The 21,141-nt window shown below is 34.6% G+C and overlaps 1 protein-coding gene across 4 annotated transcripts in view; it reads left to right on the forward strand.

Annotated features, from left to right (window-relative positions):
- The window catches only part of RERG (RAS like estrogen regulated growth inhibitor), a 124,162-nt gene extending 107,413 nt beyond the window's left edge, over positions 1–16,749 (forward strand). For 2 of the 4 annotated variants that reach the window (XM_008056117.1, XM_021711384.1), the window contains 3 exons: positions 3,266–3,322; positions 13,255–13,328; positions 15,016–16,749. In XM_008056117.1, the coding sequence (XP_008054308.1) occupies positions 3,266–3,322; positions 13,255–13,328; positions 15,016–15,423 (539 nt within the window). In that variant the 3' untranslated portion in view covers positions 15,424–16,749. Of the gene's footprint in view, positions 1–3,265; positions 3,323–13,254; positions 13,338–15,012 lie in introns of all 4 variants that reach the window. The other 2 variants (XM_008056107.1, XM_008056108.1) reach the window with 2 other exon arrangements.
- The last annotated feature ends 4,392 nt before the right edge of the window (positions 16,750–21,141 follow it).

The raw sequence follows: 21,141 nt of genomic DNA on the forward strand, positions 1-21,141 counted from the left end.
TTCATGAAAGCCAATCTTTTATGTGTGTTAGTATAAAAATCTATAGAATACACACAAGATATTAATTTAGAGTTTAGTTGAATTGTCTCAAACAGAGATCATCTTGATTATATCTCAGAAAATAGTTTAGTAGGGAAATTATAGATATACATGTTAAGACAATAATTATTCTAGGTGACCTTCCATATGACATGAGAAAAGAGTAAAACTGGAGAATTTGTGATTTACATTGAATATGTACTTGGTTCAAATTTTTTTCCAATTGCCTACCTTCTGCTGCGGTAAGATAGTAGAACAAATATTCCCTGTGCTCCTTGTAAACTGTCCTTTACTGTCAGCATGGTTTGGCATAATGGCATAATTAATGTAACAAAGTAGAGGTACAGGTGGGTTATTAAAGGAAGTTTTAGTGACCACCGCAAAAGGAGGCAGTTATGGAATGTGAAGGAGAATGAAAATTATATGTGTACATATGTATATATATACATGTTTATAATTTGTAATGTGTATAAAATTTATACACATTATGAAAATTTATAATGTATAGAATGTATAATGTGTGTATATATAAGTTATTGTGTTGAATATATACATATATTCAAAATTCTAGCATTCTAGAATTGTTTTGTATCATCCACTCTACAGCTTTAAAAAATATCACTGTGTAACTGCACAGGCCACTTAATCAAATTTCTTAACCAAGATCCAGGCATTTAAAATGATGCAATTATGTTCAGTATACTTGGTTTTGAAAGGCAATGGAATATCTAATACATTTTTAAAAGATTCTGAGAAATGATTAAAGTTAAAATGGTTTTGGAATTGGAGAACTTCAAATCTCAGTTATGTAAAAAAATTAGTTAATTTTAATGACTCATTCCTTGAGGATGGTAAATAATTAATTTTTCCAGGTTGTGGCCTTTAGAGTTAAAAACACATTCTAACAAAAGACAAAACTTTTAAAATCCTGCTAGCAGTTATATTTACTAACACTGTTGATTTTTAAAAAGAAAAAAGTATCTGTCTTGTGCTTACTACTTCCTACATGCAAAAAGCAAAGTCTCATTCTCAAGAGAGTGAACAGTGACAGACTTAAGATTGTAGATAAAACCACAAGCACGCTCACTGTGGGAAGTATTACAGGGTCAATGGCCTTGCTACTTTAGGCATTGAAAATATTTTGGCTCGAATTCAGCCTCACACTCTGTAATTAGAAAGAACATTGCTACTTTCAGTCTCTAGCCACCAGTCGTGAAGCCACGTTGCACTTCGTTTTGCAAAGTCCTCAGTGCGGTTTGCACTGTGATCTCTCATATAAGATTTATGGTAGGAGGTATATACCCCTATTGATCCTAAAAGTGACAGTAGACAAAGACTGACAGTGACCTTCAACTAACTAGTTTTATTTTTTCAAGGAGTATCTTTTGGCTACTGCATTCGGAGCATTTTAGTAAAAATAAAAATACACTGATATATAACATATGATAAAATACAATTAAAAATGATGCTTTCGTTGAGGTCAGTGGGATCCCACTGAGACCATCGAGGGTCTTCAAAGGGCTTGTGAGTCTGCTGAAATTATATGCCACAATGTGTGTATGCACTTTTTTCCCCCAGGAAAATGATCCACTGCTTTTATTTTAAAGTGTCTGTAACACCCCCTCAAGTTTCTTACTAAAAAGATTCTCTTGTCTGATTGCTCTAGCTAGGATTTCCAAAACTATGTTGAACAGAAGGGGTGAGAGTGGGCAGCCTTGTCTTGTTCTGGTCTTCAGGGGAAATGATTCCAATTTCTGTCTGTTTAGCAATATGTTGGCTGTGGGTTTCTCGTAGATGGCTCTTACTATTTTGAGTTATGTTCCATCTATGCCTAGATATTCAAGGATTTTTATCAAGAAGGGGTGCTGGATTTTATCGAAAACTTTTTCCACGTCTAATGATATAATCTGTGGGTTTTGTTGTTACATCTGTTGATGTATTTAATTACGTTTATAGTCTTCTTTGAGCACACTTTCACTTGTTGTGAAGGCTATGCCTTCCCAATCTGCAGATTGCGTTCAGAAAAGAAAGCTCCCCTTTTGTTGTCAAAAAAGTCTTTAACTGTATTTGCAAGGTTTTATTTGTTTTAATAAACCTGAAGTAAAAAATAAGTACTATAGCACAAATTCAATTATCTTAATGCTATTTCTGGATTAAAGAAAACAAACTATAGCAGGCCTGACCTATATTAATTAACCTATATTAACCTCATCATCCTACTATTTATCTCATTATGGTATGTGAACTACATGGCTTATGAAAGCTATGAAGTTTTCTACTTATGACAAGAAAGTCCATCCATCATTAAGTACAAAAAAAGTTTTAAAAACCACCGTTTGCAACTATTACACACATGTCAGAAAGTGTTCAGCACATGTCCTATCAATTTTTAAGGACAACAGAGTCCACGTATTTCAATACTTCTCTTTCTCCAACCCATCTTCCAATTAAATATTACCCAGATGGCCTGGGATTTAAACTTAGTTTGGTACAATGGATACATTGGATAAGTTACAGACTTTTTGGATTCAAATCCTTACTAGGCCATTGACTAGCTAGATGAGCTCAGTTAAATTAGTTAATCTCTTAGAACCTCTGTTTCCTCATATGAAAAATGGGAACAGTCATAGTAGCTATCTCACAGGGATGAAGTGAGGATCAAGGAGGTCACACAAGCAAAGTGCTTAGTACAGTTCTAGAACCTGACCCTGTGTTACTTTTGGTAAACTTTAATGAATCCCTAATAAAATCCCTAATTATGAATTCTTACTTTTTTATAATGCAAATTGCCTGCTATTGATCTTTCATTACAGTAAAAATTCTCACAGTCTAGCTCCCTTTTGTCAATACTTATCAATATTCAAACTTTAGACACCCATAATGTGAAGCTTTGTATCTGATCATTTTGCTGTAAGTTTTATATGTGAGCATTTTCCCATTGTGGTGCTTTTTGTTTATGTGTTTGTTTTAACTCTGTGACTAAAAGAACAAATCTAAACTGTTGATTAATGTACAGTAAACCCATTAAAATCTTACTACAGTTTTTAGGCCATAATATAAAACTGGAAACATATTTGAATAAACATAAGTAAATCCCTTGGGTTTATGTACTAGAGAAATATAAAGCACATATAAGGTTTTATGCACCATTTCTCTCTCCTTAAAAGGATAAGAACTCTAAACAAATTAACACATTCATTTAAAATGTTGCTCTTTTCTTCCACAGCCCTGGTAGTGAGATTTCTGACCAAACGGTTCATCTGGGAATATGATCCCACCCTCGGTAGGTCAAATTTTATTTCCTCCTCCTCATCAATCAAAGTTTATGACCCAAAGAAAGAATGATATTTTCTGTTGCAACATTTTTAAGCCCTTTTGCAGGTCTTTTGAAAGTGCTTTATCACAGCAAGCAAAGAAGCCCATTAAGCAGCTACATGTGTATTTTGTGTTGTCGGTGCTTAGAACTCAGCATTTCAATGCATAGATGAAGAAATTGGGTCAAACATGAAATTAGAAGAAAGTAGGTATAATATGATGGGTTCACATCAGAAAAATATAGCAGCATTCTAATGGAAGAAAGTGGATGAAATGGACATTGCAAATTTGGTGTAGGATAATAGAATGGCATGCTGTGAAGAGTGTTAACAGTAAAATCAAATTTCCAAATACTGATTTTAGGAAAGTGTAAAAATAAGCTATATTTACCCTACCTCTTATCTCTAATAACTCTGATCAAAGCCTGTTTAAAAAAAACAACAACAACAAAAGAAGAAGCAGGATTTGATGTCTGTGGATCTTGAAAGTAATAATAATGTAGACAAAGATTCTTCCTGGATTTTTTCTTTTTTTGAAGTTTGGTTTGTTTTGTTTTTAATCACTCCAAGGTTACATATGTTCAGTTCAAAGGGGAGCAAGTCTTCTTTCATTGTTTTTATTCATTCATTTCACAAATATTTATTAAATGCCTCCTATGTGTCAGACTGTTGTAGATGCTGAGGATACATCAGTAGGCAGATAGAGAAAGCCTGTGCTTTTTCTGAGCATACAGTCTAGGAATGAGAGAAGAGTCAATAAATAAACAAATATATGTCAGATAGTGTGAAGTGCTATGAAGGAAAACTGAACAGGTGAGAAAATAAAGAGTGACCTCAGAGTTTACTTATTTAATATTTGACTTTTTGGTCGATCTTATATGTATTTCAGTGAGAAGGACAAGGCCAAGACTCAACATTTTTGTCCATATATTTTGTCCAATTTTCCTACTATTATTTATTAAAAAGTCTCCACTTTTCCCTACTACTTCCAATGCTATTTTTTTCACATGTTAAATCATTTACGTCAGAACACAGTTCTAGATTTGTTTTTCACAACACTAATAGCACATTTTTTGATAATCAGATGCTCTATAGAACATTTTGATTCTAAGTACAGGAAGTTGTCACTCATTCCTTTTTTACAAAATTATCTTGGTTACTATTTTCAGTTTATTCTTCCAGGTTAATTTTAGAAACTCTGTCATAATATGACACTATTTTGATTGGAATTACACTAGAACTATAAATTACTTTGAGAAGATTCATATCTTTATGATATTTTCTCTACTATTTTATTATTTGTTTTCTCTTTTAAATATATTAGATTTTTTACATTAAAATTTTTCAACATGTTTTTAAATTATAGTCACATTATAATTTTAAGATGATATAATTGGATCTAAAGATGCATATGATTTTTAAAAAGTATTATTTATTGCTTCTCCCACCTATTAAATACGTATTCTTCTCTTATATTTTTATTATTTATATAAGCTTTACAGTGATTATCTGAGAATCTTAATAATTTGTGGGAGTTTTTAAGAAAAATACGAATTTTATTTACTGTTATACCCATAAATCTCAACGAAAGATGAAGCTTATGAAAAATCATCTCATAAAATTCTGAACTCACTCTGAATGTATTCCAGTAATGTTATTATTTTTCATTAGTCTTTGTTGAGCCATTTTCCTTTCGTTTTATCATTCTGAAAAACAACTGCTATTTATAGAAATCTGCCTGCATCAGTCATCTGTAGTGCAGACTTCCTTCACTAAGAATAATGAAACTTTACTGAGTGACCTTGTACTGTACTGCTCAAAGAGGATCCCGGCTGCTAAGCAACAAGGGTTTTCATCAGACTGCAGGAGTAAAGGATACATGACTCACTCTCACGTGAGGGCTTCATTAATTCCCTCAGGCTGGAGGCTCTGTGTGTGTGTGTGAGTGTGTGTGCATGTGCAAGAGATCATTAATGTTCTAGCCTAGAGCTCTCAATCCATTTAATTCAAAAGACATTCACCTTATCTGGGTTTAACTTCACACGACCTTAGAGAAGAACGGATCCTTTGTTAAATACATGGCTACTTTAAGTTCCAAAACCACCACCTAAAGAAATAGCTACATCAAAAAACAAGGTGGTATATTTGCAAAAAGCAGTCTTGAATTCTGAATTCAGCGCCTCCATCAAAAGCATGGGGCAGTTTTTTTCAACCTGTCACGGAACTGTTGTTCCATGAGATGCTAAGGACAATGAACAAGACTATTATTTTTCACAATACCGATATTTGAATATTGACTGCTTTGAAATAATTCTATGAAGAAAATGCCTGCTACTAGAGGAGCAAAAGATTCCTAAACTTCTAGATTTCACTTCCAGAGTTCTTGTTTGCTTGTTTGTTTTGCTTGTTTTGTTTTGTTTTTGCTGTTGTTTGTTTGCTTTTGTTTTTTATGGAGAGAGACTAATGCAAGAGTGTGATTAGGAATGCAAGAAAAGGGTAGAAGGTGAAGGGGAATAACCCTACAATCATAAAAGAAGGAACTAGTTTTATATACAAGTGTTTTCGATGATATAATCTAAGAAAAACATTCAATTCTTTACATTGTACAATTTTAGTTTTGTTTAAATTTTTCCAATTTCTCTGTGGATCAGCAAAATCTTTTTGGGCAGCCAGCCCTGGTCTCTCAACCACTTTTGAAAACCACAACTGAAGCCAATAAGATTGAGGACTTGGATCATCGAACCAGGAAAACCCTGTGATGGTGGTGGCAGCCATGTTCTGGTTGTAGAACAACAGCATCCACATTCTGATCAGATCCCAACCAAGAGCAGAAACTTGCCTCCTAGAGTCTAGCAGCAGAGAATACAGACAAAGGTTGAGGTGTGCCATTGTGTGTGCATGTGTGTTTATGCCTATGAGTGCTCTTGCACACACACACACACGTGTGTGTGTGTGTGTGTGTGTGTGTGTGTGTGTGTGTGTGTGTTGGAGACAAGTGGAGAGGAAACGAGAAAATACACTTCAGCACCTTTCACTATTACTACTGGTACATCAGGGGCACCATGCACAGTGTTTCAATCTGCTTCATAAAGGCTCAGACAAGAGTGAGGGCAGAAGTCAGTAGACATTACACCCACTGACACTATGATTATGTGATTGGTTCATCTTCCCTGCCTTACTCTACTCCCTTTGCCTGGAAAGTCTCATACAAACAGAGAGACACTGTCAAGACAACTTCTCTCCATTGAATACTAAAGCAGAAGTACTTAGCCAATTCCTAGAACTATTTAATATTGGCACTGCAAAGAACTTGGAGATTGTCATTTGACAAATGAAGACACAAGTCCAAAGAAGTAAATGTATCCAGGATTACATGGCTAGTTTGTGGTTAGACCAGTAATAGAACTCAAGTGAGTACAATTTCCATTCCAGCATAAATCAGTATTACTAACTGCTGTTGTTGCTATATTTGCCAAGTCTCCATACTAATGTGTTGAAAATTGCAAATAAATCTAAACTAGTAAAAGGATTAACTATATAAAACGTCTTTTTGAGTATCAACTCATCTTAGAGTATACAAAATATGCTTCTATTTATTAAAATGTTAGTGAATGCAGGTTCTAAATTATACATATCTCATATACCGTGAAATGCAAATATGATTTTTAATATGCCTAATTCCATTTTGAAATTCATATTTGTCTTACAGTATACAATATTTTGGTTCATTTGAAAGTATTTCCTAAACAGTCATCTCCCTTTCTTTCAAAAAGTAAAAACTCAAATGATCATTTTTCATTAGTATGAACAAAATCAAAAGTATATTCACTAACCAAAGTCATACACATTTTCTTTTGTGTTTTAAAATAAATAGTAGAGTTTAATTCCAAAAAGTACTTAGGGCGTTTTTTAGAATCAACTCTGGAAAAGCTAGCACATAGATGTACAACATTTTGTCCTTATGAGCAATACTTCCACTGTTTCACATGTAGAGAAAATGGGTTCCTAAGGAGAGAAAGAAACTTAAAGAAAAAAATGCTCAAAATGGCATGAAACCAGTATTCAGCTTATATGAAATCACGACTACCACCCGCTGCTGTGTCTGGGGTAGACATTCCCTCATTTCCTGCATTTTATCCTTTTTGTTCCAGTTAACAAATAGCCAAGGAATCACACAACTTCATGCAATTTTTATTATATTTCATTTCCCCCCCTACTGTGGCATTTTGTGGTTGAAATACATATCCTATTTATCATGGAAACAACAGAGAAAAATGTCCCTGTCTCTCAGACAACTTTTGGTGCAAAGAGATGGAATAGAGCCCAGAACTCTGTTTTTCAGGCTCCAAGGCTGATGCCAGTCTCTTTAAAAGGGAAGTCAGCAAAAGGACACTAAAGAACAGTGAGGGAGAAACCAAAGGGCATGGCTCCCCAGCATGTGTAATGCCATCTGGACCACTTCTCCTCCAGTTGGAGCACTGAAGATGGAAAAAGGAATCACAGAGAAAACACTTGTAGACAGGTGGTTGCTTTAAAGGTATTTTAGAGCTTTAAATCATGCAAAATTATGATCTCCCATTTAATATAAAAGAGTAGGGGAATGGAATAGTCCAGAACTGAGAATCACCATATATAAAAAGAATATATATATATACATATATATCTCCTATTTATCTCCCACAATGCCATCATATAGATTATGATAATAATGTAAAACACACTTACTAAAATATATTAAATATAATCTCATTAAAAAATTTTATTTTTCAAAAAAAACACTTGAGCAATGTGCTATACTTGTGGCAATGATTACTGTAACTGCTGGTGGCAGGTAGAAGGCTAGGTTTAAGGCTAGTTAAGCTGTTTTGTGCAGCCTGTATTTTGGAAAGATTATATTTGCAATAAAGCAACATAAAACTGTGGTCTTTCTTCCATGGACTAGGAGGGGAGGGAGATGGCTTCAGGATGATCCAAGCACATAACATTTATTGTGCACTTTATTTCTATTATTATTATTGCATTGTAATATTCAATGAATTAATTATACAACTCACCATTAAGAAAAAAAAGAGGCACAGATAGAAGTGGTAAATTAGATAACGTTTGGGCCAGCCTTACACAGATAAAATAAGTGTCAAGTTCTGACTTAAAGCCTGCCACCAGCTGCAGCTGTACAACTGAAGTACATCAACTGACTTGCCACTCACTGACAGGGTTTTGATATGTATGCAAGCAATTGATTTATTATGGTCTCTTTGCAGTCAAACCTCACATCTAATGCTAAACTGTATTTGCAGTCACTCCTCAGAACTAGCATCACCACCTCAGCTCTACCTTAGATCATCAGGCATTAGATTCTCTTAAGGAGTGCACAGCCTAGATCCTTTGCGTGTAGAGTTCACGATAGGGTCCATGTTCCTTTGAGAATCTAATGCCACCACGGGCTGTAAATAAAAAAGCTTCTCTGCCTCACTTGCTACTCCCCTACTGCCCGTTTCGGGACCTTGCCCTAAAGGCCTAACTTTATTTCTTGCATTTAGTGATCCATTCTCTCTTATTGATTCTTATCCCAGTTGAACAATTTATTCTTTCCCTAAGTAGCTTGTGATGCCACCTCAATAACATACTAAGCTGCAATATAAACATGAGTCTATTTTTAAGGCCTTGGTAAATTTGCCCAATATAATATTAATACTGCATTGTTTTGGGTAGTGTTATACGGTGTTACTTAATTTCAGATAAGTTTGTTGAGGTCCTCTAAAAACCTGACTGGACTTGTAATTTGAATTACATTGAATTCTAGATTAATTTGAGGCAAAACTAACATCTTTTTTAAAATGTTGCTTATCCATTCTTTTTGGAAATTTTCTTGTTATTTCAAGTTTTTATATTCTTTCAAACAATTATAAAATTTTCTCCTTAAGAATATTTCTTTTGCCGGGCTCGGTGGCTCAGACTGTAATCCTGCGCCTTTGGGAGGCTGAGGTGAGTGGATTGCCTGAGCCCGCGGGTTTGAGACCCGCCTGGGCAGCGAGACCTCATCTCTACAATAAATCAAAAAATCAGCCGGGCATGGTAGCGTATGCCTGTAATTCCAGCTACTCGGAAGGCTGAGGTGGAAGGATCGCCGGAGCCCAGCAGGTCAAGGCTGCGGTGGCCGGGAGCGGCCACTGCACTCCAGTCTGGGCGACAGTGAGACTCCAACTCAAAAAAAAAAAAAAAAAAAGAATATTACTTTTTATTACTTCCTAGATATTGTTAATTTCACTGACATTGGGAGTAGTTTCTTTCTTTCTCTTATATTTCCCAGGTGGTTTTTGTTGATATAGAAGAATGTTACTGATTCTGTATTGACATTCCATTAGTTTGATGATCTTTATTTTCCATCCTTATATCTCTTATTTATTTATTTTTTTCCTGTCTTATTGTATTATCTATAGTTTGCAATCCATGTTAGGTTATATTTTTGTATAACATATGTTTCTTTTGTTTTTGAGTTTAAAGGCAATGTATCTAAAATGTCCCCATTTATTTTATGCATGCCCTGGGGTTTTTACATATAATCTTTATCATGCTAAGAAATTCCTTATATTCTTAGTTTCTGAACTTTTTTTAATTTTTAAAATTATTTTTTAAAGTAAATTGTATTGTGTATATTTGATGTTTACATACTGATGTTATGAGATACATATAGACAATAAAATGGCTGCTATGATGAAACAAATAAATGTGTCTATCATCTCAAGTGATTGCCTTTTTGTGGCAAGAACAGCTAAAATCTACTTATTTAGCAAAATCTCTAATACAATACGATTTTATTAAGTATAGTCTACATACTGAACATTAGGTCTCTAGCATTGTTTGTCCTACATATCTGCTATTTTGTATCCTCCGACCTACATCTCCTCATTTCCTCCCTGTATCTTTCTCTGTATATTTGTGTTCTCTATCTCTGTATATTTGACCCTTTTTAAAAAAAGATTCCACTTATAAGTGAGATCATGCAGTATCTTTCTATGGCTTGTTTCACTTTGCATAATTTAAGGGCCTATTTTTAAATTGATCAAAGCTGTTATTCTAAACAGACTATAAATTCTTCTCCTCTACTTTATGTACATTTGTAGTGATTTTAAAATTTGTCTACAATTTCTTAAAATTCTCATTCCATTGTGAGGTTGGGTCTATGTTCCCTCCCCCTGAAAATGGATGGGATTTTGTGACTGTTCTCTATCTCTGTATAGACACCTACACACACATTTATTGCCACACTATTCACAATAGCAAAAACATGGAACCAATCCTACTGCCCATTGAAAATTTTCTGAACATTTTATAAAATCATAAATAGTGAGCTATAGAAAAAATATTTTCACCATTTATAGAAGTAATCATGTTTTCCCCCTTTAGTTCATTAATGTGTCAAATTTCATTGATAGACTTTATTTATTTTTTATTTTTTTACTTTTTAAAATTTTTATTTTAAAAATGTGGGGTACAATTCAGGGTTAGGTATGCAAATGGTCATTGTACAAGTAAAGTTTGGGCCTCATTTTTGTCCCCACTTCACCTGCTTTGAGATCAGGTACCCTTATTGATGAAGTGTGCTCCCTCTCTCCTGGCAGTTTTCCACTACTGCAATCCCTTTCTTATAGTATTATGATAATTTTTCAGGGTCTACTTATGAGGGATCATTGATAGACTAAACGTTATTTGCATTCCTGGAATAAACTCTACTTGACCATGATGTACTTATTACACTGTTGGAATCAACTGCATAATCTTTTATTTAAAATTTTTGAATCTATGTAATATAAAATAAGCAAATTTTTTCTTTTTTGTTTTGTTCTTGTTACTTTTGTACTCCTTGTAATTAGAGTCAGCATAATTACTCAAAAGAAATTAGGTAGCTATACTTTTTCTATTTTCCAGAACAACTTGTTTAGTATTTGAAAGAAATGGTCTATACAACTACTTTGGTGCAGTTGCTCTGTATTGTGGGGAGATACCTACAATTAATATTTAAACTTACTAAATGTCTATTGGTCTAGTTAAGTGCACTATTTCTTGTTGCACCAATCTATGCATTTTTCTCTCAGAATTTACAAAGGTTTGAAGTTGTTGCTATAAAGTTAGCAATATCATTTATTTTTTATTTCAGCAGAATCAGAAATTTCTTCTTTCTTTGCTAAACTTTGCTTAATTGCATCTTCTCTCTTCATGTGTTAGCAGTATTTTCAGATCTTTACATCTTCTTTTTTTTTTTTTTGTATCTTTTCAAGCATCATGGTTTGGTTTGGTTTTTTTCATGATGTTTGTTTTTAGTTTCTTTCCTTATATCTTCTTGAATTTATTGTATTTCTCCTCTTCTAATTTATTGAGTTGAATACTTAGCTCACTTTTTCTAGATTTTCTTTTTATTATATCATCTTCTGGAATAAGACAAGTTTGTTAGTTCACTTAAACCTGTCTGTGGTCTTTTCTTCCACCTTCACCCTGACATACTGGAATCATCTAGAATGGTTAATTCGGATTGCTTTTTATGTAGTTTTGTTGTTTTGTTTTACACCATGGGCAGCTTGAATTCATTAAGACATCCAGTGTCAATCTGAGTCATGTCTTTTTGTAGGTGATGTGTTTTTATTTTCTAAATCCCTTTAGATTTTTCTTTGTCGTTGATATCCTTAAATTTTACTGTAATGAGTTTAGATATGGGACTTTTCCCTCATATATCCTGGCAGTCTTTTTTATCTTAACTCTTTCATTGTCTCTCATCTTGAGAAATTTAGTCATTATAACCTCAAATATTTCCACCACTCTATATATTTTATTCTCTCATTTATAGCTCATTTTATAAAGGATAATAAGATTTCTAGTTCTATTATCCATACCTCTTATTAAATTTTACTTTTACACTTTTCTCCTTGTCACTTACTGATACCTCTGGCAGAGTTCCTTAACCTGACCTTCTTTCAGCTTAGTCATTCAGAACCTCAGAACCTCAGTAGGTTCATTATTTCATTGTTCTAGTTTTCCTACAAAACAACACCACTTGACATTTATTTTTGACCTCTGTTTTCCATTTTATGTGAACAAGGGTATACTCAGGGCCACCCAGTCTTCTTGCACTTGTTAACTTCCAACTCATATGTGACTTGGGGACCACGCTGGTGTTGGTCCACCAACCTCCAGCTAGTACTATGCAGCTGCCATTTTGTCTGCTTTGAGAGGCAACATGAGAGAGAAAACTCAGCATTGTTCCATTTCCCCTCTGTGATGCCCAGCCCTTTTTTACTTTGGGTTACTGTTTTTCACCAACCACAAAACACTGGGATCCAACTGCCTTTTTACTGCTACTAGGGTTTCTTATCGTTTTACATCATTTGGTAAGATCCATCCACCTCCCTCTGATGTCTGTTACATTTCCAGAGTTGAGATTTAGAAGGAAACAAGTAGCTCCTGGTTGTAGGTTATCTTGTTAGAAACAGTGGTTTCAAGAAACTAGGTTTCTAGGAGCATTGATGCAGACTGCATTTTGTGGGAACCACCCTCTCGTTTTAGACTGTGGAGGTCTCATTTTAAAAGGAAAAGAGCATCAAGGAGCTGGACTCATAGAAAAAAAGTGTCTTAAGAGGAAAGGATAGAGGAGAAAACAGGTAAAGAGATCTTTCCTATTCTATACTCTGAAAGTCTATGGCTCCCATATTAGAACTTGTTTCCAAAAGCTCTATGAGTATGAAGATTCTGAATTCTTGCACATCTATCCTTTCTTCCTTAGAATACACAGTCTTTTACACTATAAAATAAAAAATACGTCTCCTATGCTCAATTTCTAATTTTAAGAATCATATTAAACCTTGCATTTATTTACCTTTTTGCTTTCTTTATTTGCTAATTCCTTTAGAATCAACCTACCGACACCAAGCAACCATCGATGATGAAGTTGTTTCCATGGAGATACTAGATACTGCTGGTCAGGTGAATAAGGTGTTCAACCAAATTATTTTCTGGATCAAATAAAAATGAAACATAGTATGAACAAAATTAAGGAACTTTCTTTCAACTAACTTTTGAATGCCTAAAGGTTTTTCTCTAATTATCTAGTCGTTTTATACATTAACATATTAGGGTTGGGTGTAGTGGCTGAGGCCTGTAGTCCCAGCACTTTGGGAGGCCAAAGTGAGAGGATTGTTTGAGTCCAGGAGTTCAAGACCAGCCTGGACAACATAGCAAGACCTTATCTCTACAAAAAAATTAACCAGGCATGGTAGCCTCCACCTCTAATCCTCTCTACTCAAGAAGTTGAGACGGAATGATCTCTTGACCCATGAGGTCAAGGCTATGGTGAGCTGATTGCTCCACTACACTCCAGCCTGGGTGACAGAGTGCGACCCCAACTCAAAAAAAAATTTGTAATGGTCCTATATGCATCTATATGTACTGTCTAGTATTTCAGGAGAGTTTTGAAAATACTATAATATTCACATATCTTCTAGGTTAGAATCTCTCAACTATATTTTGTGTCATAGCAAAATATGTTTTGAACATGTTTTGGAATGATCAAATATAGCTAAACAAGTATCTTAACTGAAAGAATTCTCAGAGCCTCTGATATTTATGTGTAAAGTGAATCATTAAGAGAGAGATTTAGTATATATTGTATTCCAAATGTATGTGGCCACATCTGTTTGTTTGTTTGTTTGTTTCACAATGTTTTAGGACTCTCACCTGTAATATTTGCTTAAACATCAGTCAGTTCTTAGATTTCTCAAGGATTAGTAGATAGGTTTAGTTCCCAGATATATGTTACCATAGTAATGACAGAAAGCTGAAATTTCACATGGTACTTTGTGACCTATGACACAAAGAAGACTCAAATCAAAGTGTCTAATCCAAGAAATGTTCTTTAAATGAATTATACACTTTTCTGTCTTATCACCACCTCCTTATTCTCTGATGTTCATGGAGTGCTGATTCTAAAGACAAGGGCTGCCAGGAAGTGTGTGCCTCCAGACATCATTTGAACCTGTGAAGGCAATGCTTTTTCAAAGGAGTTTCTGTCATTGGTACTACATAACATTTGGGGATTACTGAGATTTTAAAGTCAAAACCCTAACTTAAAGTTGGACTGTCTATTCAACTTTGTCACTGTTTTTCCTGTCCCTGGGGGCTAATTGTCTGTAATCTAAGAGAGAGGAGATTAAAATAAACAAACCAAAGAAATAATAAACAAACCAAAACACATCTTGCAAGATTTTGACTTTAATTTCGATACCTAAAAGGTGGAGTATCTACTTGTCTGTTACCAGTTTGTTTATTCTCTATGGGATGAAAACCTCAAAAGCACTGTATTCAATGAAGGTTATCATTTCTTTATAGTTCTTGTAAGTACAGATTTCATGATGTGGCAAGAACAAATTAAAGGCATCAAGTTAAAGTCTATGAAGTTAGAACATTTTCAATTCCCTGAAATATCTTGATATGAGTAAGTAATGCCTCTATGCAAAACTGATGGTGAAAGTAAGTTTGTACATGTAGACTACCAAGATATTTTAATGATATGGGATAAAATGATAGTAATCAAGAGACTACTATTAGCATTAGCAGTGTCTTTACATTGTGATTACTTCCTGGTCTCCTGACTGCCATTTTTCTTTGCCAGCAGGAAGACACCATTCAGAGGGAAGGGCACATGCGATGGGGGGAAGGCTTTGTCCTGGTCTATGACATTACAGACCGAGGAAGTTTTGAGGAGGTGGTGCCACTTAAGAACATCCTAGATGAGATAAAAAAGCCCAAGAATGTGACTCTCGTCTTGGTTGGAAACAAAGCTGACTTGGACCACTCCAGACAGGTTAGCACAGAAGAAGGAGAGAAGCTGGCCACAGAATTGGCTTGTGCTTTTTATGAGTGTTCTGCCTGCACCGGAGAAGGGAACATCACAGAGATATTCTATGAGTTGTGTCGAGAAGTGCGCCGCCGGAGGATGGTGCAGGGCAAGACCAGGCGACGCAGCTCCACCACGCACGTCAAGCAAGCCATTAACAAGATGCTTACCAAAATCAGTAGTTAAGCCACTCTGTTCTTGCAGAGACCCTGCCAAGATGGATTGGGTAATTGGAAACACCCTCTTGCCCTTTTTTCTCCCCTCCCTTCCCAAAAAACCCAGTATATTCCATTTCTTGTTTTGACTCTGAGAAATGTCTGGGCTTCCCACTGTTGCCAGCCCCCTATATGTTGGGAAGTTTTAGGGTGTTTTATGCAATTTCAGTGCTGACAACTTCTCCCTTTTCTGCCTGAATAAGATACACTCTAATGTAATTGAACTTGTGGTCAATCACCAGAGATTCTGAAATGACTGGGTTCATAGTAGGCTATTTTTATGCATCTTCACCTTGCTTAAATAGGTTGAAGTCTTTTCAAAGGCATTTTAAGATTCAATTTCTTGTCAGAAACTACAAATAATCATCTTAGAAGCCTAAGATGGCAGAAAATAAAGCAAAAACACAAGAAGTCTAGCTGATTTATTAGAACAGGAAATAGAACGTTAGTTCCTATTTGAAGTGAAGATTTTTCTGGATTATCTTAAACCATCTAGTTTTTCTTTAGCCTTTTATATTGTTCTTAAGATCAGGCATGTTCTCACTAAGGTTTTTCACTGTAACAGAGAGTTCATTTTAATTTGAGTAGTTCTCTCAATGACCTATTTATCATTACATGCTAAAGTCAAGCAAGCCTTTAATTATAACAAAAATTCAAATCCTGCTAGACATTTTCTCATCAAGCCCAGGGTGATATAAAAACATTAGAAATCTTCTCACCAAACCCTAATTTTATTGAATGCTAATAGAGGATTTAAAATTAGAGATGTCTGACTCAATTCTCATTCTGCTTATCACCTAAGCAGAAAGACAATAGTGCAAAAATCAAGAAATTTAAGAATGGAGCTTAAGTGCCCTATTGGGAAGCCTGGGCTGTGTACAAGGCACAATCAGGAAAATTAGCTTCTGGCTCATTAAATTGACTGCATGACTTATTTTAATATTTTGGATGTTAATTCACTTAGGAGAATTCAGAAAAAAGTAGGTGATTAAAGTTCATTGTACCTGAATAAATGTGTATAAAACAGATTCTTGTATTGTGAAAGTACAGTCTACAACTGATCAAACATTTTGATTCTTTTTTCCTATTATGCCCCCATATATCAATATTTGGGCACTTTATTTTAGTAGAAAATATATATCTTTTACATATGTATGTATTTATAAATGCATAAATATATGTATAAAATTTGTAAGAGTTGGAGGCTTTATTTACCAATGCATTTGGACAACTTGGTGTAATTGATTTTATTTTATGTGACTATAATAAAAAAAAATAATTTTCTCATTCTGTCACACTTGAGCAGTCTTTCTTGTGATACCATGAAAATTTTATAATTCGAAGAGAGACTTTAGGGGGCAATTGAATTGTAGAGTTAAAGAATCAGTAAACCTGATATAAAGAATTAGTTCCTGTTGATAATAATGGCTGTTATTTTGGAGTGTTTGGGTGCTATTTGGGTACTTTATGCATAATCTCATCAAATCTTCAAAAACCACTCTATGCCTTCTATGATCACAATTGTAGAGAAAAAAATATTGAGCTACAAGTGGCAAAAAGGAGTTTAGCAAAGTTTGCATAGCTATTCAGTAGGTAGAGACAGGATTTGAACCTGAGACCCAAAAAATTAGACTCTAAAGCTCACACTGTATAGTTCTCATCCTTGAGATGTAGGGATGAAGACACAAAAACAGACAATATTGGAAAGAGTTATTGCATTTATGCTTTCATGCATTCATTACATATATATTCATAACATATATTAGGCAAATAACTTGGCACAAGGTAGCACATCTGATGATATCTGACCTGAGCCTTAAAGGGCATATGAAAGTTAGCCAGAAAAGAAAGAGAGGGCAATTATTCTGGGCAAAGGAAATAGCATGAAACCAAAATATGGAGTAATGAAAGGCGAAGGTGAGCACGAAAATTCAGTAGGTCAAAATTTTGAAAAGAAAAGAAGTTTAGAGGGCCACATATCTTGTTTGAGGGGGTGGGAAGTGGAAGCATAGCAGAGAGGAAGAATTTAAAGAACTGAAAAGAGTAAAAGGTCAGGAGGTAAGAAAATATGCAAACATTTATATTCCTGCAGAAAACTACCTCTCAAAGGACCAAGATGTTAACCTGAGCTGTGATTCATTTTCAGTAATACTCATTTAGACAATGTAGGAAAAAATGGAAGCAGAGAAAAATTATTTTTGAAATTTTGTTATCTTCTACAATAAGAGTTTATTTCCTTCCCTCATATCTGTATTTGGAACTGTAGCTCAGCAAGTTCTATTAAAAGCAAGCTCTTAAGGAAACATGGTGAAATACGAGCGTCATTCTTGAGCAAAAAAACAAAACAAAAGAAATTAAAAACACAGTCACCAACACTGGGAACTACTCTAGACATATGAATACAAATCCAGACCTGTTAAAAATCACAGACCCACTGGCATAAGTTCCAGCTGGTAATTACAGAAGAACATGAGGTTGCACAATTATAAATTAATTATTTCTCTCATGCCTCAGGCTTTTCCACAAATGAAAGTTATAAACAAGTTAATATGACTAGTTATTTGAAAACTGAGCTTTATTTTTAAAAATGCCAATGAAGGAAGTTTCACTTTGTAATGAATAGGGAGAGAGTTTTATTTTCAGTGTTAACAGCATATCATTCATCTGGCTGTGATGGAATAACAGAGACCAGATTTACTCTTACATATCAAAAAACTAGACAAAATATCTGGAACAATGGTTTTCAGACATTGAATAACAAGCAATACAATACTGTGATTTCTCAGGAAAAGGGAAAAAATCATGTAAACCTTATGAAAGCACCATCTTATTGCCAAGTGGAAGGTTCCGAGACGTATACAGCAAGGAAATACCCAAACAGAGCTTGGTGATCTAATAGAGTTGAAGAGAGAATAATCAGTTTGGGGAGGCCAAGTTGATAAGATTCTGTGGGAAGAATGCTGGAAAAAGGGAACTCCACAGAGAGAAACTTCCAGAGATCTGCAAACAAGTTCACTTTAGTCTGGCTCAGTATGGATCAATACATGGTGAGAGGATACTACCCAAGGCTGCTGTAAAAAGCACAGAAAAAAAAAAAATAGTATGTCAAATTTTAGGGGAGTGTGCAATGAAGTGGAAATAGTTTGTATTCCCTCCAACTACATTGACAAGACCTTGTAATATGTAAGTAGCACACAAGATCATAGAAAGACATTATGTTAATACACAGGACCTTAGAAAAACATTGTTAGTGATAAGTCTAAATTAACTCTAGACCAAGATGCTATGTATCTGCTCTCACAAATCTTAAAAGTAAATCTGAAATTGATCAAACTGAGTCCAAGTAACTTGATTTTGTGTTAGAAAAATTCCAACACACTATAAAGTGTATAATAAACTCCTGTATACAAGATAAAAATTACAATGGTTGGCATCCAGTCAAAAATTACTATGCACACAAAAAACCAGGAACACGCAATCCATAAATAGGAGAAAAATTAATTCATAGAAACAGACAAAAATTGACAATTGCTAGCATTAGCAAACAAGGAAATTAAAACAGCTATTATAGATATGCTCTATATGTTCAGAAAGGTGAAGAAAAACATGAACAGAGTGAGTACAAAAATGAAAGTTTAAAAAAAGCCCTAGTAGCTTCTAGTGATGAAAAATACAATATCTGAAATAAGAATACACAAAATAGGGTGATATTAGATTAGACCCTGACTAAACAACTAGTCAGCGATGATATAGCAATAGAAGCTATCCAAATGTCACAAAGATACAAAAATAAACACATCATCAGTGACCTCCAAAATAAAACTAAGCAGTCTAACATATACGTATTTAATTGGGCTACCAAAAGTAGAGAGAAAAGTGATAATGGAACACAAAATTTTGAACAAAAAATAGCTGAAATAATTCCAAATTGTAAACTTCCATATCCAATAAACTCAAAAGACCCCAAGAAGTAACAAGCAAGCAAACAAAAACAATATCAAGATACATCAAAATCAAATTACTGAAAAGCAGTGATAAAGAAAAAAATTTATTTTTTATTTTAGAGCTGTGGTATACATGTGAGGGTTTGCTAAATAAGCTTATCAGGTAAAGGCAAGATTTGGGCTTCTAGTAAGCCTTATCCCCTCCTAATAGAGGATATGGTACCCAATGGGCGATGGTGTCCTTATCCACCATCCCTCCCTCCCTCTTTTAGCAGTGTCCAATATCTGTTGTTCTTTCCCTTTTGGCCAGGTACTCAATGTTTAGTGCCCACTTGTGAGGGAGAATGTGCAGTATTCCATTTTGTGTTTCTGTGATAGTTCACTTAGAATGATGGTCTCTAGCTGCATCCATGTATCAGCAAAGAATATGGTTTTTTTCTCCTTTATGGTTGTGTAATATTTTACGACATATATGTACCACACATTTTCTTTAATCCAGTCTACTTTTGATGGGCATTCAGGATGGTTCCATGTTTTTGCTATTGTGAGTAGTGCTGCAATAAAAACCCATGCGGGTTTGTTGTTGTTGTTGTTGTTGTTTCTGCAGAGCAATTTATGTTGCTCTGGATATAATCCCAGGAGTGGGATTGGTAGCTTGAATGATAACTCAATTCTTGGTTCTTTGAGAAATTTCCACACTGTTTTCCACAAAGGCTGAACTAGCTTGCATTCCCACTAACAGTGTAGAAATATTCCCCTTTTTTCCATAGCTTTGCCAGCACCTGTTGGTTTTAAATTTGTAGTGATAGCCATGATTAGTGAAGCTGAGCATTTTTTTATGTTTGTTGGCTGCTTCAGTATCTTCCTTTGAAGGAAAGTTCATGTGCTTTGCCTACCTTCTAATGAGATTATTTTTTTTCTGTCAATTTATTTGAGTTTCTTATACATTGTGGATGTTAGGCCTCTGTTGAATATATAGACTGCAGATATTTTTTTCCATTCTGTGTATTGTCTCTTTATTGACGCTTTTTGGCATCAATAAACTTTTAGTGTGCTAAGGTCCCACCTGTCAATTTTAGATTTTGCTGTATTAGATTTTTAGTACTTGGCCATGAACTCGTTGCCTAGGCCAATATCCAAGAGGGTGTTTCCTAAATTGTCTTCTAAGATTTTTATAGTTTGAGATTTCACTTTCACGTCCTTGATCTACTTTGAGTTAATTTTTTTATATGCTGATAAGCAGGGGTCCAGTTTCATTCTTCTGCATGTGGCCAGCCAGTTTTCCCAGTACCATTTGCTAAATATGTTTTCCCTTCCCCAATGTTTGTTTTTGTCAGCTTTGTCAAAGATGATTTGGTTGAATAAAACCAGCCAATAGGGAAAAAGACATATTATGCACAGTGAAACATAATATAAGAACAATAGCCAACAACTTTACTTCCACAATTATGCAAGCCAGAACACATTGGAGTGACATATGTAAATTATTGGAAAAAAAATCAACTTACAATTCTGTTGAAGGTGAAAATAACTTTGAATAGTAATAGTGAAATAAAGACTATCTCATAAGGTAAAGATCTAGGAGACTTTACCACCAGCAGATCTGTACTGTCAAAGAGATTAAAGGACATTTTTTAAAAGTAGAAGCAAAACATATCCGCAGAAAAAGGTAGATCAACACAAAGAATGAATAGCTCATAGGCACAGAATGCCTAAGTGTATAAAAATAAGACATTTTTAAAAAA

This window comes from Carlito syrichta, unplaced genomic scaffold (assembly GCF_000164805.1).
Source record: "Carlito syrichta isolate Samal-C Ts95f unplaced genomic scaffold, Tarsius_syrichta-2.0.1 Scaffold83018, whole genome shotgun sequence".
In the NCBI taxonomy this organism is placed as follows: Eukaryota; Metazoa; Chordata; class Mammalia; order Primates; family Tarsiidae; genus Carlito; species Carlito syrichta.